Here is a 21,845-nt window from a genome sequence, read left to right as displayed (position 1 = left end):
CCAGGACCCAGTTGTACAGGGCGGGGTTCAGACCCAGTGCCCCGAGCTTAATGATGAGCTTGGAGGATACTATGGTGTTGAATACTGAGCTATAGTCAATGAACAGCATCTTGTCCATCTGAACAATAGGTATTCCTCTTGTCCAGATGGGATGGGGCAGTGTGCAGTGCGATGGTGATTGCATCGTCTGTGGATCTATTGGGGCGGTAAGCAAATTGGAGTGGGTCTAGGGTGTCAGGTAGGGTGGAGGTGATATGGTCCTTGACTAGTCTCTCAAAGCACTTCATGATGACAGAAGTGAGTGCTACAGGGCGGTAGTCATTTAGCTCAGTTACCTTTGCATTCTTGGGAACAGGAACAATGGTGGCCCTCTTGAAGCATGTGGGAACAGCAGACTGGGATAGGGATTGATTGAATATGTCTTTGCAAAATCAATTGCCACTTTTTAATAAAACAAACGTGTGGTTGAATTTATTCCACCACTGTGTGACTGTTGTCTCTTTTGATGTCACGGGCCTTATTGTCTATCACGGGCCTTATTGTCTATCACGGGCCTTATTGTCTATCACGGGCCTTATTGTCTATCACGGGCCTTATTGTCTATCACGGGCCTTATTGTCTATCGCGGGCCTTATTGTCTATCACGGGCCTTATTGTCTATCACGGGCCTTATTGTCTATCACGGGCCTTATTGTCTATCATAGTGGCTTAGGGGTTATAGAGCCTCATCACGGGCCTTATTGTCTATCACAGTGGCTTAGGGGTTATAGAGCCTCATCACGGGCCTTATTGTCTATCACAGTGGCTTAGGGGTTATAGAGCCTCATCACGGGCCTTATTGTCTATCACGGTGGTATATTAACGAATGGGTTATAGAGCCTCATCACGGGCCTTATTGTCTATCACGGTGGCTTATTGTCTATCACGGGCCTTATTGTCTATCACGGTGGCTTAGGGGTTATAGAGCCTCATCACGGGCCTTATTGTCTATCACGGTGGCTTAGGGGTTATAGAGCCTCATCACGGGCCTTATTGTCTATCACGGTGGCTTAGGGGTTATAGAGCCTCATCACGGGCCTTATTGTCTATCACGGTGGCTTAGGGGTTATAGAGCCTCATCACGGGCCTTATTGTCTATCACGGTGACTTAGGGGTTATAGAGCCTCATCACGGGCCTTATTGTCTATCACGGTGGCTTAGGGGTTATAGAGCCTCATCACGGGCCTTATTGTCTATCACGGTGGATTAGGGGTTATAGAGCCTCATCACGGGCCTTATTGTCTATCACGGTGGTATATTAACGAAAGGGGTTATAGAGCAAACAACGCAACTATCACAACATCCGTTGTAATATTTGTTTTGTAACTGGCTTGGCTTCCTCAGTGATTTCCCCCATGCACCACTAATGGAACCAGGTACAAGGACACAACTAAGTATTCACTGTTGTATTTGTTCAACGAAACCATATTACACTCTTGAATAATGTAATAATGTAATAATGTAATAATTCACAAGCATGTGCAGACGTGTCAATGGTTTATTTTCTCATCTATACACTCAGCTGCTAGCTAGCTAGCTAACGTTAGCTAACAACATTTACTTCATCATGTCATTTCAGCATCGGAAAAAAATGAACGTTTACCCCTCTCATACGACTATAACAGTAACGTTATTAAACAGTGTAATTCATATTATACAGAGCTAGGTAGCAGGCTAATCAAAAGTATCTGCATCCTCTCCACATACAGCTAACTTACTAGCTAAGTTAGCTAATTAGTTAGCTGAATGCTGACGTCAACCAACATTAACCTAAACAATAGCAAGCTTCTATATTATTTTTCGGCCTACCTTCATTTTTTATCAATATCATGCAAATAACTACATGAAAAAAAGCTAATTGTGACTGAAAAAGTTGACAATTCACTGGGGCAGTTGATAATAGTGGTGGAGAGTCGACTCCAAAAGAGTTGATTCCCTGGACTCCTTGACCACTGGGAGTCGAATCCAAAAGAGTTGATTCCCTGGACTCCTCGACCACTGGGAGTCGACTCCAAAAGAGTTGATTCCCTGGACTCCTTGACCACTCGGAGTCGAATCCAAAAGAGTTGATTCCCTGGACTCCTCGACCACTGGGAGTCGACTCCAAAAGAGTTGATTCCCTGGACTCCTTGACCACTCGGAGTCGAATCCAAAAGAGTTGATTCCCTGGACTCCTCGACCACTGGGAGTCGACTCCAAAAGAGTTGATTCCCTCACCTCCTTGACCACTGGGAGGCGACTCCAAAATAGTTGATTCCCTCGACTCCTTGACCACTGGGAGTCGACTACAAAAATCCTAGGCAACTAGGTTGACATCGGCTCAAAGAGTTTGCATACATACAGCAGTTTAGGTCCTAGCAGAACTCGGCTAGGCGAAGGGAATGGATACTTCCTTCAAATACCTTTGCTTGAAAAACGAGAAAAAAGCGGCCAGTTCACTTCCCCGAAATAGTTTCAATTAATCTAAAATAACCACCCCCCCCAAAAGAAAATCGGTAATACATTTTGACGTTTTAGACACACAGTTCTACGTCTAACTAAGATGTTGATGCAGTATTTCTCAGGTGGACAAAATGTGCATGTGAAATGAATCGTCTGAACGACAAGACACAGTTCATTGAAGAATCCCTGCTGTTGGCCAATACACTTCGGCTACTGAATTCCGACAAGCCTCAAGATTAAAACTAAAATAAAGTGTGTACTTGGATCAGACGGGAGAAGGAAACTCTCCTCAGCACCAAAGCATCACAATATGACATCTTAATATATACTCAAACTGGTTCGACTAGGAAGCATGTGGTAAGCTTAATGCTTGTCCTTTAATATTTTGGTTCACTAGGCAACTAGTTTAGTCTGCTTAAATTCTGATTTCTGAATTCTCATGGCTAAGCATGTAGGTAGAGGTCGAGACGTAAGAAGTTAGCATTTTACATTTTAGTAAACGGTCTGTCCGAGGGTATTCTCTCAAAGTCTTTACAGAATCTGTTTAGTCTAGTGTGAATACCCTATTATAAAGATGGGGTGCTAGGGGGGGTCAACCAAGGTCTGTTTTATTAGGATGGGGTGACGGGGGGTCAACCAAGGTCTGTCTTATTAGGATGGGGTGACGGGGGGAGTCAACCAAGGTCTGTTTTATTAGGATGGGGTGACGGGGGGGTCAACCAAGGTCTGTTTTATTAGGATGGGGTGACGGGGGGGTCAACCAAGGTCTGTTTTATTAGGATGGGGTGACGGGGGGGGGGTCAACCAAGGTCTGTTTTATTAGGATGGGGGGCTAGGGGGGTCAACCAAGGTCTGTTTTATTAGGATGGGGTGCCGGGGGGGTCAACCAAGGTCTCTCTTTCATCATCCTCCCCTCTTTCAGCCCAGGATAGAGATGTATGGTGGGGGCCGTCTCCGCCTCCTTCTCTCGCTGCAGATCCAAGCAGAGTAAGATTGTGATGGAGTCTGGTGAGGGAGGAGAGGACGGAGAGAGGTGGTGAGAAAGAGGAGAGGTGGAGGGTGGAACACATCTGTACCTGGGGGGTCTCTTCCAGAACCTCGTACCCCCGCCCGCACCTCTGTCATCACGGGCAGGAAGAGAGGTAGTCGTACCCTGAGAACACACACTCTTCATGCACACACACCATGCACACACACACACCAGATATATACATACAGGATGTGCTGTACATAGTGCTCTGACACAGACACAAAATATGAATCTCTAGTGTGTGTGTGTATCTGTCTGTGTTGTTCTGTCTGTGTTGTACCTGATCTGTAGGTTTCTGCGGAGGCTGGAGACCAGGATGTCCATGAAATAGAAGCTGATCTGGCGTAGATCCTGCCACAGCCAGAACCCTAAAACTCCCATCCTGACACACACACACACACACACACACACACACACACACACACACACACACACACACACACACACACACACACACACACGCACACACACACACACACACACACACACACACACACACACACGCACACACACACACAGAGGAAGAGAGAAAAGTCTGCTTTAAAAAAACGAGGTCCTACTAATTCTCTGACTTACTAAATGTGTGTATTTTACACTGCTCATTTGTCACAATTTTGACATCACAAACAGACAAGTATTTAGCGCAGTTATTTTCAAAACAATTCCTGACTTAACCCACCAAGACAATGTGCTGTAGGATGTTGGTATACACACAGGCGCTAATGTCTCTCTCTCTCCTCACTGAATGAAGACTCTCTCTCTCTCCTCACTGAAGTCTCTCTCTCTCTCCTCAATGAAGTCTCTCTCTCCTCACTGAAGTCTCTCTCTCTCTCCTCACTGAAGTCTCTCTCTCTCTCCTGAATGAAGTCTCTCTCTCCTCACTGAAGTCTCTCTCTCCTCACTGATTGAATGAGTCTCTCTCTCCTCACTGAATGAATGAGCCTCTCTCTCTCTCCTCACTGAATGAATGAGCCTCTCTCTCTCTCCTCACTGAAGTCTCTCTCTCCTCACTGAAGTCTCTCTCTCTCTCCTGAATGAAGTCTCTCTCTCCTCACTGAAGTCTCTCTCTCCTCACTGAATGAATGAGCCTCTCTCTCTCTCCTCACTGAAGTCTCTCTCTCCTCACTGAAGTCTCTCTCTCCTCACTGAAGTCTCTCTCTCCTCACTAAATGAGCCTCTCTCTCCTCACTGAATGAATGAGTCTCTCTCTCCTCACTGAAGTCTCTCTCTCTCTCCTCACTGAAGTCTCTCTCTCCTCACTGAAGTCTCTCTCTCCTCACTGAAGTCTCTCTCTCCTCACTGAATGAATGAGTCTCTCCTCACTGAAGTCTCTCTCTCCTCACTGAAGTCTCTCTCTCCTCACTGAATGAATGAATGAGTCTCTCTCTCCTCACTGAAGTATCTCTCTCTCTCCTCACTGAAGTCTCTCTCTCCTCACTGAAGTCTCTCTCTCCTCACTGAAGTCTCTCTGTCCTCACTGAATGAATGAGTCTCTCTCTCATCACTGAATGAAGTCTCTCTCTCTCTCCTCACTGAAGTCTCTCTCTCCTCACTGAAGTCTCTCTGTCCTCACTGAATGAATGAGTCTCTCTCTCCTCACTGAATGAAGTCTCTCTCTCTCTCCTCACTGAAGTCTCTCTCAAATCAAATCAAATCAAATCAAATCAAATCAAATTTTATTTGTCACATACACATGGTTAGCAGATGTTAATGCGAGTGTAGCGAAATGCTTGTGCTTCTAGTTCCGACAATGCAGTGATAACCAACAAGTAATCTAACTAACAATTCTAAAACTACTGTCTTATACACAGTGTTAGGGGATAAAGAATATGTACATAAGGATATATGAGTGAGTGATGGTACAGAGCAGCATACAGTAGATGGTATCGAGTACAGTATATACATATGAGATGAGTATGTAGACAAAGTAAACAAAGTGGCATAGTTAAAGTGGCTAGTGATACATGTATTACATAAGGATGCAGTCGATGATGTAGAGTACAGTATATACGTATGCATATGAGATGAATAATGTAGGGTAAGTAACATTATATAAGGTAGCATTGTTTAAAGTGGCTAGTGATATATTTACATCATTTCCCATCAATTCCCATTATTAAAGTGGCTGGAGTTGGGTCAGTGTCAATGACAGTGTGTTGGCAGCAGCCACTCAATGGTGGCTGTTTAACAGTCTGATAGCCTTGAGATAGAAGCTGTTTTTCAGTCTCTCAGTCCCAGCTTTGATGCACCTGTACTGACCTCGCCTTCTGGATGATAGCGGGGTGAACAGGCAGTGGTTCGGTGGTTGATGTCCTTGATGATCTTTATGGCCTTCCTGTAACATCGGGTGGTGTAGGTGTCCTGGAGGGCAGGTAGTTTGCCCCCGGTGATGCGTTGTGCAGACCTCACTACCCTCTGGAGAGCCTTACGGTTGAGGGCGGAGCAGTTGCCGTACCAGGCGGTGATACAGCCCGCCAGGATGCTCTCGATTGTGCATCTGTAGAAGTTCGTGAGTGCTTTTGGTGACAAGCCGAATTTCTTCAGCCTCCTGAGGTTGAAGAGGCGCTGCTGCGCCTTCTTCACGACGCTGTCAGTGTGAGTGGACCAATTCAGTTTGTCTGTGATGTGTATGCCGAGGAACTTAAAACTTGCTACCCTCTCCACTACTGTTCCATCGATGTGGATAGGGGGGTGTTCCCTCTGCTGTTTCCTGAAGTCCACAATCATCTCCTTAGTTTTGTTGACGTTGAGTGTGAGGTTATTTTCCTGACACCACACTCCGAGGGCCCTCACCTCCTCCCTGTAGGCCGTCTCGTCGTTGTTGGCGTCTCGTCGTTGTCGCTCTCTCCTCAATGAAGTATCTCTCTCTCTCCTCAATGAAGTCTCTTTCTCCTCACTGAAGTCTCTCTCTCTCCTCAATGAAGTCTCTCTCTCCTCACTGAAGTCTCTCTCTCCTCACTGATTGAATGAGTCTCTCTCTCCTCACTGAATGAATGAGCCTCTCTCTCTCTCCTCACTGAATGAATGAGCCTCTCTCTCTCCTCACTGAATTCTCTCTCTCCTAACTAAATGAGTCTCTCTCTCCTCACTAAATGAATGAGCCTCTCTCTCTCTCCTCACTGAATTCTCTCTCTCCTAACTAAATGATTCTCTCTCTCCTCACTGAATGAATGAGTCTCTCTCTCCTCACTGAATGAATGAATGAGTCTCTCTCTCCTCACTGAAGTCTCTCTCTCCTCACTGAAGTCTCTCTCTCCTCACTGAAGTCTCTCTCCTCACTGAAGTCTCTCTCTCCTCACTTAATGAATGAAGTCTGATCAGTGTGATCAGTATAACATAGAGCCTTATAGTGTGATCAGTAGAACATAGAGCCTTATAGTGTGATCAGTAGAACATAGAGCCTTATAGTGTGATCAGTAGAGCCTTATAGTGTGATCAGTAGAACACAGAGCCTTATAGTGTGATCAGTCTCACATAGAGCCTTATAGTGTGATCAGTAGAACAAAGAGCCTTATAGTGTGATCAGTAGAACATAGAGCCTTATAGTGTGATCAGTAGAACATAGAGCCTTATAGTGTGATCAGTGGAGCCTTATAGTGTGATCAGTATAACATAGAGCCTGATAGTGTGATCAGTAGAACATAGAGCCTTATAGTGTGATCAGTAGAACATAGAGCCTTATAGCATGATCAGTAGAACATAGAGCCTTATAGTGTGATCAGTGGAGCCTTATAGTGTGATCAGTAGAACACAGAGCCTTATAGCGTGATCAGTAGAACATAGAGCCTTATAGTGTGATCAGTAGAACACAGAGTCTTATAGTGTGATCAGTAGAACATAGAGCTTTATAGTGTGATCAGTAGAACACAGAGCCTTATAGCGTGATCAGTAGAACATAGAGCCTTATAGTGTGATAAGTAGAACATAGAGCCTTATAGTGTGATAAGTAGAGCCTTATAGTGTGATCAGTAGAGCCTTATAGTGTGATCAGTAGAACATAGAGCCTTATAGTGTGATAAGTAGAACATAGAGCCTTATAGTGTGATAAGTAGAGCCTTATAGTGTGATCAGTAGAACATAGAGCCTTATAGTGTGATCAGTAGAACATAGAGCCTTATAGTGTGATCAGTAGAACATAGAGCCTTATAGTGTGATCAGTAGAACATAGAGCCTTATAGTGTGATCAGTAGAGCCTTATAGTGTGATCAGTAGAACACAGAGCCTTCGCGAAATGCCACAAAGCAGGACGACATGTATCTTTAGACACCGGAAGTTGTCATAAGGTGTGTCATTCAGAGAGCGAAGCCCTGCCCTGACTTGGCTTTGGCTTCTCACTGTCCTAGAAATGCCTCTGATGTGATGAAAACAAGCCCCTTTAAAAAATGAATAGCAGAGATGTTGGTTAATCGCTCAGCACTAGTGTGTGCGTGTGCATGTGTCTTACCTGTGTGTATTTTCAATCAGGAAGCTGAGTAGCGCGGTGAAGGGGAGGAGCAGGTATGACATCACACGGAGTAGGGGATGAGTCCACAGCAACTCCATGATGTTGCATAGCAACGCTGAAACACCAATCACAGCTGGTAATAACATGACACTTCCTTATACCTGGCCACTCGCAGTCTATTAAGTGTTCTCAAGGTAAAAATCGAATCATTTACATGTTAGTCATTTATCAGAGGCTTTTATCCAGAGCGACTTACAGTTAGTGCGTTCATCTTACAGTAGTTACAGGGAGACATATCACAGTCATAGTAAGGCGATTTTTTCTTCCATAGAGTACCAGAGTATGAGTCATAATACCCATAAAACCTAGCCGTAAAAAAGGAAATGGTTCCAATCGTTTTTCCCCGAAGGCGATATTAGAAACATATAAGGGCTATGATTCGTGTAGGCTTATCTTGACATTTTCATAACCATGTCTCTCTAAGACAAGGTGACTTTTATCTATATATTTGAGTGTATTTACCCCCCCCCCCCAAAAAAAAGAATTGTAATGCAGGATCAATACCTGGTAGTAAAGGTGTCAGAGATGACCTGCAGGATCAATACCTGGTAGTAAAGGTGTCAGAGATTACCTGTAGGATCAATACCTGGTAGTAATGGTATCAGAGATGACCTGTAGGATCAATACCTGTTAGAGATGACCTGCAGGATCAATACCTGGTAGTAAATGTGTCAGAAATCACCTGTAGGATCAATACCTGGTAGTAATGGTATCAGAGATGACCTGTAGGATCAATACCTGGTAGTAAAGGTATCAGAGATGACCTGTAGGATCAATACCTGTTAGAGATGACCTGCAGGATCAATACCTGGTAGTAAAGGAGTCAGAGATGACCTGCAGGATCAATACCTGGTAGTAAAGGTGTCAGAGATGACCTGCAGGATCAATACCTGGTAGTAATGGTATCGGAGATGACCTGTAGGATCAATACCTGGTAGTAAAGGTATCAGAGATGACCTGTAGGATCAATACCTGGTAGTAATGGTATCAGAGATGACCTGCAGGATCAATACCTGTTAGAGATGACCTGCAGGATCAATACCTGTCAGAGATGACCTGCAGGATCAATACCTGGTAGTAAAGGTGTCAGAGATGACCTGCAGGATCAATACCTGGTAGTAAAGGAGTCAGAGATGACCTGCAGGATCAATACCTGGTAGTAAAGGTGTCAGAGATGACCTGTAGGATCAATACCTGGTAGTAAAGGTGTCAGAGATGACCTGTAGGATCAATACCTGGTAGTAAAGGTGTCAGAGATGACCTGTAGGATCAATACCTGGTAGTAAAGGTATCAAAGATGACCTGTAGGATCAATACCTGGTAGTAAAGGTGTCAGAGATGACCTGTAGGATCAATACCTGGTAGTAAAGGTATCAGAGATGACCTGCAGGATCAATACCTGTTAGTAAAGGTATCAGAGATGACCTGCAGGATCAATACCTGGTAGTAAAGGTATCAGAGATGACATGTAGGATCAATACCTGGTAGTAATGGTATCAGAGATTACCTGCAGGATCAATACCTGGTAGTAAAGGTATCAGAGATGACCTGTAGGATCAATACCTGGTAGTAAAGGTATCAGAGATGACCTGTAGGATCAATACCTGTTAGTAAAGGTATCAGATAGAGACCTGCAGGATCAATACCTGGTAGTAAAGGTATCAGAGATGACCTGCAGGATCAATACCTGGTAGTAAAGGTGTCTGATAGAGACCTGTAGGATCAATACCTGTTAGTAAAGGTATCAGAGATGACCTGCAGGATCAATACCTGGTAGTAAAGGTATCAGAGATGACCTGTAGGATCAATACCTGGTAGTAAAGGTATCAAAGATGACCTGCAGGATCAATACCTGGTAGTAAAGGTGTCAGAGAAGACCTGTAGGATCAATACCTGGTAGTAAAGGTGTCAGAGATTACCTGTAGGATCAATACCTGGTAGTAAAGGTATCAAAGATTACCTGTAGGATCAATACCTGTTAGAGATGACCTGCAGGATCAATACCTGGTAGTAATGGTATCAGAGATGACCTGTAGGATCAATACCTGGTAGTAAAGGTATCAAAGATTACCTGTAGGATCAATACCTGTTAGAGATGACCTGCAGGATCAATACCTGGTAGTAAAGGTATCAGAGATGACCTGCAGGATCAATACCTGGTAGTAAAGGTATCAGAGATGACCTGTAGGATCAATACCTGGTAGTAATGGTATCAGAGATGACCTGTAGGATCAATACCTGGTAGTAATGGTATCAGAGATGACCTGCAGGATCAATACCTGGTAGTAAAGGTATCAGAGATGACCTGTAGGATCAATACCTGTTAGAGATGACCTGCAGGATCAATACCTGGTAGTAAAGGTGTCAGAAATCACCTGTAGGATCAATACCTGGTAGTAATGGTATCAGAGATGACCTGTAGGATCAATACCTGGTAGTAAAGGTATCAGAGATGACCTGTAGGATCAATACCTGTTAGAGATGACCTGCAGGATCAATACCTGGTAGTAAAGGAGTCAGAGATGACCTGCAGGATCAATACCTGGTAGTAAAGGTGTCAGAGATGACCTGCAGGATCAATACCTGGAAGTAATGGTATCAGAGATGACCTGTAGGATCAATACCTGGTAGTAAAGGTATCAGAGATGACCTGCAGGATCAATACCTGTTAGTAAAGGTATCAGAGATGACCTGCAGGATCAATACCTGGTAGTAAAGGTATCAGAGATGACATGTAGGATCAATACCTGGTAGTAATGGTATCAGAGATGACCTGCAGGATCAATACCTGGTAGTAAAGGTATCAGAGATGACCTGTAGGATCAATACCTGGTAGTAAAGGTATCAAAGATGACCTGCAGGATCAATACCTGGTAGTAAAGGTGTCAGAGATGACCTGTAGGATCAATACCTGGTAGTAAACGTGTCAGAGATTACCTGTAGGATCAATACCTGGTAGTAAAGGTGTCAGAGATGACCTGTAGGATCAATACCTCGTAGTAATGGTATCAGAGATGACCTGTAGGATCAATACCTGGTAGTAAAGGTATCAGAGATTACCTGTAGGATCAATACCTGTTAGAGATGACCTGCAGGATCAATACCTGGTAGTAAAGGAGTCAGAGATGACCTGCAGGATCAATACCTGTTAGTAAAGGTATCAGATAGAGACCTGCAGGATCAATACCTGGTAGTAAAGGTATCAGAGATGACCTGCAGGATCAATACCTGTTAGTAAAGGTATCAGATAGAGACCTGCAGGATCAATACCTGGTAGTAAAGGTATCAGAGATGACCTGCAGGATCAATACCTGGTAGTAAAGGTATCAGAGATGACCTGTAGGATCAATACCTGGTAGTAATGGTATCAGAGATGACCTGTAGGATCAATACCTGGTAGTAATGGTATCAGAGATGACCTGCAGGATCAATACCTGGTAGTAAAGGTATCAGAGATGACCTGTAGGATCAATACCTGTTAGAGATGACCTGCAGGATCAATACCTGGTAGTAAAGGTGTCAGAAATCACCTGTAGGATCAATACCTGGTAGTAATGGTATCAGAGATGACCTGTAGGATCAATACCTGGTAGTAAAGGTATCAGAGATGACCTGTAGGATCAATACCTGTTAGAGATGACCTGCAGGATCAATACCTGGTAGTAAAGGAGTCAGAGATGACCTGCAGGATCAATACCTGGTAGTAAAGGTGTCAGAGATGACCTGCAGGATCAATACCTGGAAGTAATGGTATCAGAGATGACCTGTAGGATCAATACCTGGTAGTAAAGGTATCAGAGATGACCTGCAGGATCAATACCTGTTAGTAAAGGTATCAGAGATGACCTGCAGGATCAATACCTGGTAGTAAAGGTATCAGAGATGACATGTAGGATCAATACCTGGTAGTAATGGTATCAGAGATGACCTGCAGGATCAATACCTGGTAGTAAATGTATCAGTGATGACCTGCAGGATCAATACCTGTTAGTAAAGGTATCAGAGATGACCTGTAGGATCAATACCTGGTAGTAAAGGTATCAGAGATGACCTGCAGGATCAATACCTGGTAGTAAAGGTATCAGATATGACCTGCAGGATCAATACCTGGTAGTAAAGGTGTCAGCTAGAGACCTGCAGGATCAATACCTGGTAGTAAAGGTATCAGAGATGACCTGTAGGATCAATACCTGGTAGTAAAGGTATCAGAGATGACCTGTAGGATCAATACCTGTTAGTAAAGGTATCAGATAGAGACCTGCAGGATCAATACCTGGTAGTAAAGGTATCAGAGATGACCTGCAGGATCAATACCTGTTAGAGATGACCTGCAGGATCAATACCTGGTAGTAAAGGTGTCTGATAGAGACCTGTAGGATCAATACCTGTTAGTAAAGGTATCAGAGATGACCTGCAGGATCAATACCTGGTAGTAAAGGTATCAGAGATGACCTGTAGGATCAATACCTGGTAGTAAAGGTATCAGAGATGACCTGCAGGATCAATACCTGGTAGTAAAGGTATCAGAGATGACCTGTAGGATCAATACCTGTTAGAGATGACCTGCAGGATCAATACCTGGTAGTAAAGGAGTCAGAGATGACCTGCAGGATCAATACCTGTTAGTAAAGGTATCAGAGATGACCTGCAGGATCAATACCTGGTAGTAAAGGTATCAGAGATGACCTGCAGGATCAATACCTGTTAGTAAAGGTATCAGATATGACCTGCAGGATCAATACCTGGTAGTAATGGTATCAGAGATTACCTGCAGGATCAATACCTGGTAGTAAAGGTATCAGAGATGACCTGCATTATCAATACCTGGTAGTAAAGGTATCAGAGATTACCTGCAGGATCAATACCTGGTAGTAAAGGTATCAGATAGAGACCTGCAGGAACAATACCTGGTAGTAAAGGTATCAGAGATGACCAGCAGGATCAATACCTGTTAGTAAAGGTATCAGATAGAGACCTGCAGGATCAATACCTGGAAGTAAAGGTATCAGAGATGACCTGCAGGATCAATACCTGGTAGTAAAGGTGTCTGATAGAGATGACCTGCAGGATCAATACCTGGTAGTAAAGGTATCAGAGATGACCTGTAGGATCAATACCTGGTAGTAAAGGTATCAGAGATGACCTGCAGGATCAATACCTGGTAGTAAAGGTATCAGATAGAGACCTGTAGGATCAATACCTGGTAGTAAAGGTATTAGAGATGACCTGCAGGATCAATACCTGGTAGTAAAGGTATCAGAGATGACCTGTAGGATCAATACCTGGTAGTAAAGGTATCAGAGATGACCTGCAGGATCAATACCTGGTAGTAAAGGTATCAGAGATGACCTGCAGGATCAATACCTGGTAGTAAAGGTATCAGAGATGACCTGCAGGATCAATACCTGGTAGTAAAGGTATCAGATAGAGACCTGTAGGATCAATACCTGGTAGTAAAGGTGTCTGATAGAGACCTGTAGGATCAATACCTGGTAGTAAAGGTATCAGATAGAGACCTGCAGGATCAATACCTGGTAGTAAAGGTATCAGAGATGACCTGTAGGATCAATATCTGGTAGTAAAGGTATCAGAGATGACCTGTAGGATCAATACCTGGTAGTAAAGGTATCAGATAGAGACCTGCAGGATCAATACCTGTTAGTAAAGGTATCAGAGATGACCTGCAGGATCAATACCTGGTAGTAATGGTATCAGAGATGACCTGTAGGATCAATACCTGGTAGTAAAGGTGTCAGAGATGACCTGCACGATCAATACCTGGTAGTAAAGGTGTCAGAGATGACCTGTAGGATCAATACCTGGTAGTAAAGGTGTCAGAGATGACCTGCAGGATCAATACCTGGTAGTAAAGGTGTCAGAGATGACCTGCACGATCAATACCTGGTAGTAAAGGTATCAGAGATGACCTGCAGGATCAATACCTGGTAGTAATGGTATCAGAGATGACCTGTAGGATCAATACCTGGTAGTAAAGGTGTCAGAGATGACCTGCACGATCAATACCTGGTAGTAAAGGTGTCAGAGATGACCTGTAGGATCAATACCTGGTAGTAAAGGTGTCAGAGATGACCTGCAGGATCAATACCTGGTAGTAAAGGTGTCAGAGATGACCTGCACGATCAATACCTGGTAGTAAAGATATCAGAGATGACCTGCAGGATCAATACCTGGTAGTAAAGGTATCAGATAGAGACCTGCAGGATCAATACCTGGTAGTAAAGGTGTCAACTAGAGACCTGCAGGATCAATACCTGGTAGTAAAGCTATCAGACACATGGTTATATAAATAGAGCCGAATATATAGATAAAAGTCACCTTGTCCGAGAGAGATTTACACGGTTATCAAAACCTCACGTCGGACACAGCCCTTATTTTAAGTGTTTTTAAAATTCCCTGTAGGAAAAACATATGGTGGCAAAGTCAGTGCGAGTAAGAAAAGACACATGCAAGTGTTAGGTCAAGAAAGTTGGCGGTGATCGTTTCAGCATTTAATTTGCTTGATGACGCTGAGAGTGTGTGTGTGTGTTGCGAGTGTGTGTGCACGGTACCTGTGTTTATCCAGCTGGGCAGGGCTAGGTAAATGGCCTGCTCCAGGCTTGCCAGATGCCAAGGTAGATCTCCGCCTTCAAGATAACAGTTTCTCTGACTGCCTCTGGTCTCTGTCTGGGAGGACCACACATTCACCTCATCCACCCATTCTTCTTCCTCCTCCTCCTCCTCCTCCTCCTCCAGGTCTGTCTCCAGATCTGTCCATCCATCAGGAGGAGGTGAGAAGTGAGGCTCTGATGGGGTGTTAAGAAGTGGCAGACATGGGACCAGGTCTAGTGGGGTGGGGAGGGGAGGAGGGGGGTGCAGGGATAGAGAGAGATACAGAGAGTGAGTGAGAAATAGAGAGAGAAAAAAAAGGATAAGGAGTCACTAGCACTTCATCTCTTTGCCTCCATAAAGAGACTCATCTATACAGAGATCACATGACATCATGACCCACCACTGGTTTGTAGGAAGTGAAGGCCGTCTCTGTATCCACTGTGGTAGGCCTTGTCCAGAGCCTGAGGAGAGGTTATAGACACAGACACACTCCTTCTGTTATCAACTATCATGTTTAAGGCACTCTGACATGTACTGTACCCAGACTGGTCAACTTCTCAGTATAATTAACTCTCTCACCCAGACTGGTCAACTTCTCTGTTATCAACTATCATGTTTGCAGCACATGACTTACATACATTTACTGTATGTAAAGTCATGTCTCCACCCGGCCTTCTGATAGGCTAATCATATGCTAGTCTGCAGATCTGGAAGGTGGGGATAGGTGGAGGTAATTAAGGCTACTTTAAGTTGTGCCATGGGAAGGAGGTTAGGGGTTGTTTTGGGGCCTATGGGAAGGAGGTTAGGGGTTGTTTTGGGGCCTATGGGAAGGAGGAGAGGGGTTGTTTAGGGGCCTATGGGAAGGAGGTTAGGGGTTGTTTTGGGGCCTATGGGAAGGAGGTTAGGGGTTGTTTAGGGGCCTATGGGAAGGAGGTTAGGGGTTGTTTTGGGGCCTATGGGAAGGAGGTTAGGGGTTGTTTAGGGGCCTATGGGAAGGAAGTTAGGGGTTGCTTTGGGGTCTAGGGTAATGGGGTAGAAGTAGAGGGCTGGGTGGAGATGTAGAGGGCTGGGTGGAGAGGTAGAGGGCTGAGTTTGTTTTGGGGATATACCTCCCAGTCGTAGGGGTACATGGCGTGTAGTATCCGGTAACCGTTGACAAGACTGCAGTGGAGGTACGCTCCGCTCACCACGATGTCACACAGTGGGGCGGGGTCCTTTGGGCAGATGTCCGTCTCACCAGCGAATGGAGACACGGTGAGGGTGTGGCCAATTGGGCAGGAGTTGGTCGGCTGGATACTGGAGAAACCGCCGTCCACGTAATGCTGCGGGACAACACACAAACAGGGATATGATCACATGCACCATGGAGCTTTATAGCAGTCTCTTTCAAACCTCTCATCAGGGAGCCGGTCGTTTGATCGAAACTATTCCAGAACCAGCACACCTGATTCAACTGGTCGACTAATCATCAAAAGCCCTTGACTCAGGTGTGCTACTCCAGGGGTTCAACTCCAATGTAAAACGTTTTGTGTATTAGTTTAAAGTGTAACAGGTTTAGTATTAGCCCACAGACAGTGAGCAGTGTGGGGACTCACCACTCCTTTGTATCTTGGTGGCTGTATACCACAGTACCCAGGCAGAAAGCAACCGCACAACAGCGCCTCCATGTGGGGGTAACACAGAACTGCAGTTAAACATCTGGCTCATAGACAGACACCACTAAATTCAACATGTTGATACTTATATTTAATGATGTGTACCATGGTAACTCACGGTAAACTGAGATCACCTCACGGTAAACTGAGATCACCTCACTAAACTGAGATCACCTCACGGTAAACTGAGATCACCTCACGGTAAACTGAGATCACCTCACGGTAAACTGAGATCACCTCACGGTAAACTGAGATCAACTCACGGTAAACTGAGATCACCTCACGGTAAACTGAGATCAACTCACGGTAAACTGAGATCACCTCACGGTAAACTGAGATCAACTCACGGTAAACTGAGATCACCTCACGGTAAACTGAGATCACCTCACGGTAAACTGAGATCACCTCACGGTAAACTGAGATCAACTCACGGTAAACTGAGATCACCTCACGGTAAACTGAGATCACCTCACGGTAAACTGAGATCACCTCACGTTAGTTTTATCAATGTAATTGTCTATAGCATAACACACCTGCACCACGTCTTCTCGGGACGTGAACTTTGACACCATGATGTTCTGTCCATCTGGGATGCGTGTCATGGCGATGGCCAGGCGTCCGCTGGCCCTGATGTGGGCGTCGGCCGGTAGCAAGAGGCGCAGCATGCGTTCTATCCACACAGACACGTTCCCCGCAGGGTGCAGCGGCCCCAGGACACGGCCCCTCATCTGCCGCGCAAACCTCAGCATCTCATCACGCACCATGTCTGCATGGCATAGACACACACACATATAAACAGTCGGCTTGTTACACACAGACAGACAGACACACACAGACAGACACACACAGACAGACACAGACAGACAGACACACACAGACACACACAGACAGACACACACAGACAGACACACACAGACAGACACACACAGACAGACACAGACAGACACACACAGACAGACACACACAGACATACACACACAGACACACACAGACAGACACACACAGACAGACACACACAGACAGACACACAGACAGACACAGACAGACAGACACACACAGACACACACAGACAGACACACACAGACAGACACACACAGACAGACACACACAGACAGACACAGACAGACACACACAGACAGACACACACAGACATACACACACAGACACACACAGACAGACACACACAGACAGACACACACAGACAGACACACACACAGACAGACACACACAGACAGACAGACACAGACAGACACAGACAGACACACACAGACACACACAGACAGACACACACAGACAGACACACACACATATAAACAGTCGGCTTGTTACACACAGACACACACAGACACACACAGACACACACAGACAGACACAGACAGACACACACAGACAGACACATATAAACAGTCGGCTTGTTACACACAGACACACACAGACACACACAGACACACACAGACAGACACAGACAGACACACACAGACAGACACACACAGACAGACACAGACAGACACACAGACAGACACAGACAGACACACACAGACAGACACACACAGACAGACACACACAGACACACACAGACAGACACACACAGACAGACACACACAGACAGACACAGACAGACACACACAGACAGACACACACAGACAGACAAACACAGACAGACACACACAGACAGACACAGACAGACACACACAGACAGACACACACAGACAGACACACACAGACAGACACACACAGACACACACAGACAGACACACACAGACAGACACACACAGACAGACACAGACAGACACACAGACAGACACACACAGACAGACACACACAGACACACACACACAGACACACACACACAGACACACACACACAGACACACACAGACACACACACACACACACACAGACACACACATACACATAAACAGTCGGCTTGTTACAGACAGACACACACACACACACACACACACACAGACACACACACACACACACACATAGACAGACACACACACACACACACACAGACAGACACACACACATATAGACAGACAGACACACACACACACACACACACACACACACACACACAGACAGACACACACACACATAGACAGACACACACACACACACACACACAGACACACACACACACATAAACAGTCGGCTTGTTACAGACAGACACACACAGACACACACAGACAGACATACACACAAACAGTCGGCTTGTTACAGACACACACACACACACACACACACACACACACACACACACACACACATAGACAGACACACACACACACACACACAGACAGACACACACACAAACAGTCGGCTTGTTACAGACACACACACACACACACACACACACACACACATAGACAGACAGACACACACACACACACACACACACACAGACAGACACACACACAAACAGTCGGCTTGTTACAGACACACACACACACACACACACACATAGACAGACACACACACACACACACACACACACACACACACACACACACACACACACACACACACACACACACAAACAGTCGGCTTGTTACAGACACACACACACACACACACATAGACAGACACACACACACACACACACACACACACAGACAGACACACACACAAACAGTCGGCATGTTACAGACACACACACACACATACACACACACACACACATTGACAGACACACACACACACACATAGACAGACACACACACACACACACACACACACACAGACAGACATACACACAAACAGTCGGCTTGTTACAGACACACACACACACACACACACATGGACAGACACACACACACACACACAGACAGAAACACACACAAACAGTCGGCTTGTTACAGACACACACACACACACACACACACATAGACAGACACACACACACACACACACACACACACACACACACACACACACACACACACACACACACGACACGCACGTACACACATACATATTCGCAGAATGATTAAAACATCAATCAACAGCATCTCACATCAACTTCTCAGCATAATTAACTCTCTTACCCAGACTGGTCAACTTCTCAGTATAATTAACTCTCTTACCCAGACTGGTCAACTTCTCAGCATAATTAACTCTCTTCCCCAGACTGGTCAACTTCTCAGCATAATTCTCTCTTACCCAGACTGGTCAACTTCTCAGCATAATTAACTCTCTTCCCCAGACTGGTCAACTTCTCAGCATAATTAACTCTCTTCCCCAGACTGGTCAACTTCTCAGCATAATTCTCTCTTACCCAGACTGGTCAACTTCTCAGCATAATTAACTCTCTTCCCCAGACTGGTCAACTTCTCAGCATAATTCTCTCTTACCCAGACTGGTCAACTTCTCAGCATAATTACCTCTCTTCCCCAGACTGGTCAACTTCTCAGCATAATTCTCTCTTACCCAGACTGGTCAACTTCTCAGCATAATTCTCTCTTACCCAGACTGGTCAACTTCTCAGCATAATTAACTCTCTTCCCCAGACTGGTCAACTTCTCAGCATAATTTTTTCTTACCCAGACTGGTCAACTTCTCAGTATAATTAACTCTCTTACCCAGACTGGTCAACTTCTCAGCATAATTAACTCTCTTACCCAGACTGGAGCCACAGACTACGGCAGCAGCCACCAGAGACCCGGCCGAGGCCCCCATGACCTTAGGGGCCGTCTGCAACACCCTGGGGGACCGGTCCCGCAGGCTCTGGGCCACACCCAACTGGTACGTAGCCAGGAACCCCGATCCAGAGAAGGAGATGGACAGAGGAGCAGGCACGGACTGACCAGGCACAGACTGACCAGACACAGACTGCCCACTGGAGAGAGGAGGCTCCACAGACCTCGATGGAGACATGTTTAGGATACAGGAACAACAATCAACTAGACTTGACTTTCACTTTTATTGGTGTCCGAGGAGACGAGGAGAGGTTATCGGGCTTGTTATCTTTCGGTGTCCAAGGAGACGAGGAGAGGATATCAGGCTTGTTATCTTTCGGTGTCCAAGGAGACGAGGAGAGGTTATCGGGCTCGTTATCTTTCGGTGTCCAAGGAGACGAGGAGAGGATATCGGGCTTGTTATCTTTCGGTGTCCAAGGAGACGAGGAGAGGTTATCGGGCTCGTTATCTTTCGGTGTCCAAGGAGACGAGGAGAGGATATCGGGCTTGTTATCTTTCGGTGTCCAAGGAGACGAGGAGAGGATATCGGGCTTGTTATCTTTCGGTGTCCAAGGAAACGAGGAGAGGATATCGGGCTTGTTATCTTTCGGTGTCCAAGGAAACGAGGAGAGGATATCGGGCTTGTTATCTTTCGGTGTCCAAGGAGACGAGGAGAGGTTATCGGGCTTGTTATCTTTCGGTGTCCAAGGAGACGAGGAGAGGTTATCGGGCTTGTTATCTTTCGGTGTCCAAGGAGACGAGGAGAGATTAACAGGCTTGTTGTCTTTCGGTGTCCGAGGAGAGGTTATCAGGCTTGTTATCTTTCGGTGTCCAAGGAGACGAGGAGAGGTTAACAGGCTTGTTATCTTTCGGTGTCCAAGGAGACGAGGAGAGGTTATCAGTTATCGTCTTGTCAACCTCTATTGAGGTTTAGTCTTCTCAGCAGGAGAATATCTGAGGTTCTAGCAGACGGGCGGCGTGTCCGAGTTATTTGACGTTCTGTAAATCCACACAAGGAACAGAGGGAATAGAACTGGAGTATCTGTTCTCTGGCTGAGCTCTGTTGCTCTTTACATAGTCCAGTTGGATAACATCAGTCACACTAGTTTAGGGGTGTATTCATTAGTCACACACCGTAGCAAAAACATTCAGAAACTGTTTAATCCAAACGTAAAACATTTTACGATGAAAACAAGTTTCTTTCGGACAAATTCAGCTAGGTCCCTCTCCGTTTTTGTTTCGTTTGGTTCCTAATGAGTTTAATGACAGTTATCGATGTCGATCAGCAGCACCCGGGTCTCTCGGTGGAATGTGTGATGTCCTCAACAGTGCATATCGTAGACAATCAATTAGTCAATTGATTATAATTCTTAGCCAATCAGTTGGAGACCTCTTGTCTCCCAGATCTCTTCAGTGTGTCTTGTCTCTCTCTGCGCTGTGAACAAATAGTCTGCTCCATGATCTCTGTGCTGCATCAACAGGAAGCTGGTAATCAGAGCCTAGAGCCTGTATTATTCAGAGAGTGTGTCAGACTGCTGATCCTAGACCAGCTCTCCTCTCTTATTCATTATGATCTTTAAAGACATAACTGATCCTAGACCAGCTTTCCTCTCTTATTCATTATGCTCTTTAAAGACATAACTGATCCTAGACCAGCTCTCCTACTGATACGGTTTGTGAATAGGATTTACACGTGATGTTCTTCAGCATCAATCTGCCGTTGTTTAAAGTCCCCACTGAGAATGATCTGATTACCACCACCACCACATGAACCAGGGTGCTGTTGTGTCGACACACAACAGAGAGTGTGTTCACCAGATATCAAAGGGCTGAAGAATGAAACGAGGAGGAACCTACCTTCATTTGTCAAAAGGAAACTCCTGTTTT

At 45.3% G+C, this 21,845-nt stretch overlaps 1 protein-coding gene across 1 annotated transcript; it reads right to left on the bottom strand.

The window, feature by feature from the left end:
- Positions 1-3,291: 3,291 nt before the first annotated feature.
- pnpla1 (patatin-like phospholipase domain containing 1) lies at positions 3,292-21,416 on the bottom strand. The gene is made up of 9 exons (XM_065021008.1): positions 19,902-21,416; positions 16,813-17,045; positions 16,220-16,285; positions 15,734-15,946; positions 15,025-15,085; positions 14,585-14,857; positions 7,956-8,070; positions 3,792-3,893; positions 3,292-3,486 (listed from the first exon to the last, which is right to left on the bottom strand). The coding sequence occupies exons 1-9, from the start codon at positions 20,155-20,157 to the stop codon at positions 3,342-3,344; spliced, it is 1,464 nt and encodes a 487-aa protein (XP_064877080.1). The 5' UTR covers positions 20,158-21,416; the 3' UTR covers positions 3,292-3,341.
- Between the last annotated feature and the right edge of the window lie 429 nt (positions 21,417-21,845).

Source organism: Oncorhynchus nerka, linkage group LG7, assembly GCF_034236695.1.
Source record: "Oncorhynchus nerka isolate Pitt River linkage group LG7, Oner_Uvic_2.0, whole genome shotgun sequence".
Classification (NCBI taxonomy): Eukaryota; Metazoa; Chordata; class Actinopteri; order Salmoniformes; family Salmonidae; genus Oncorhynchus; species Oncorhynchus nerka.
Note: the sequence above shows the minus strand (reverse complement) of the source record. Positions and strands in the feature narration are given on the sequence as shown.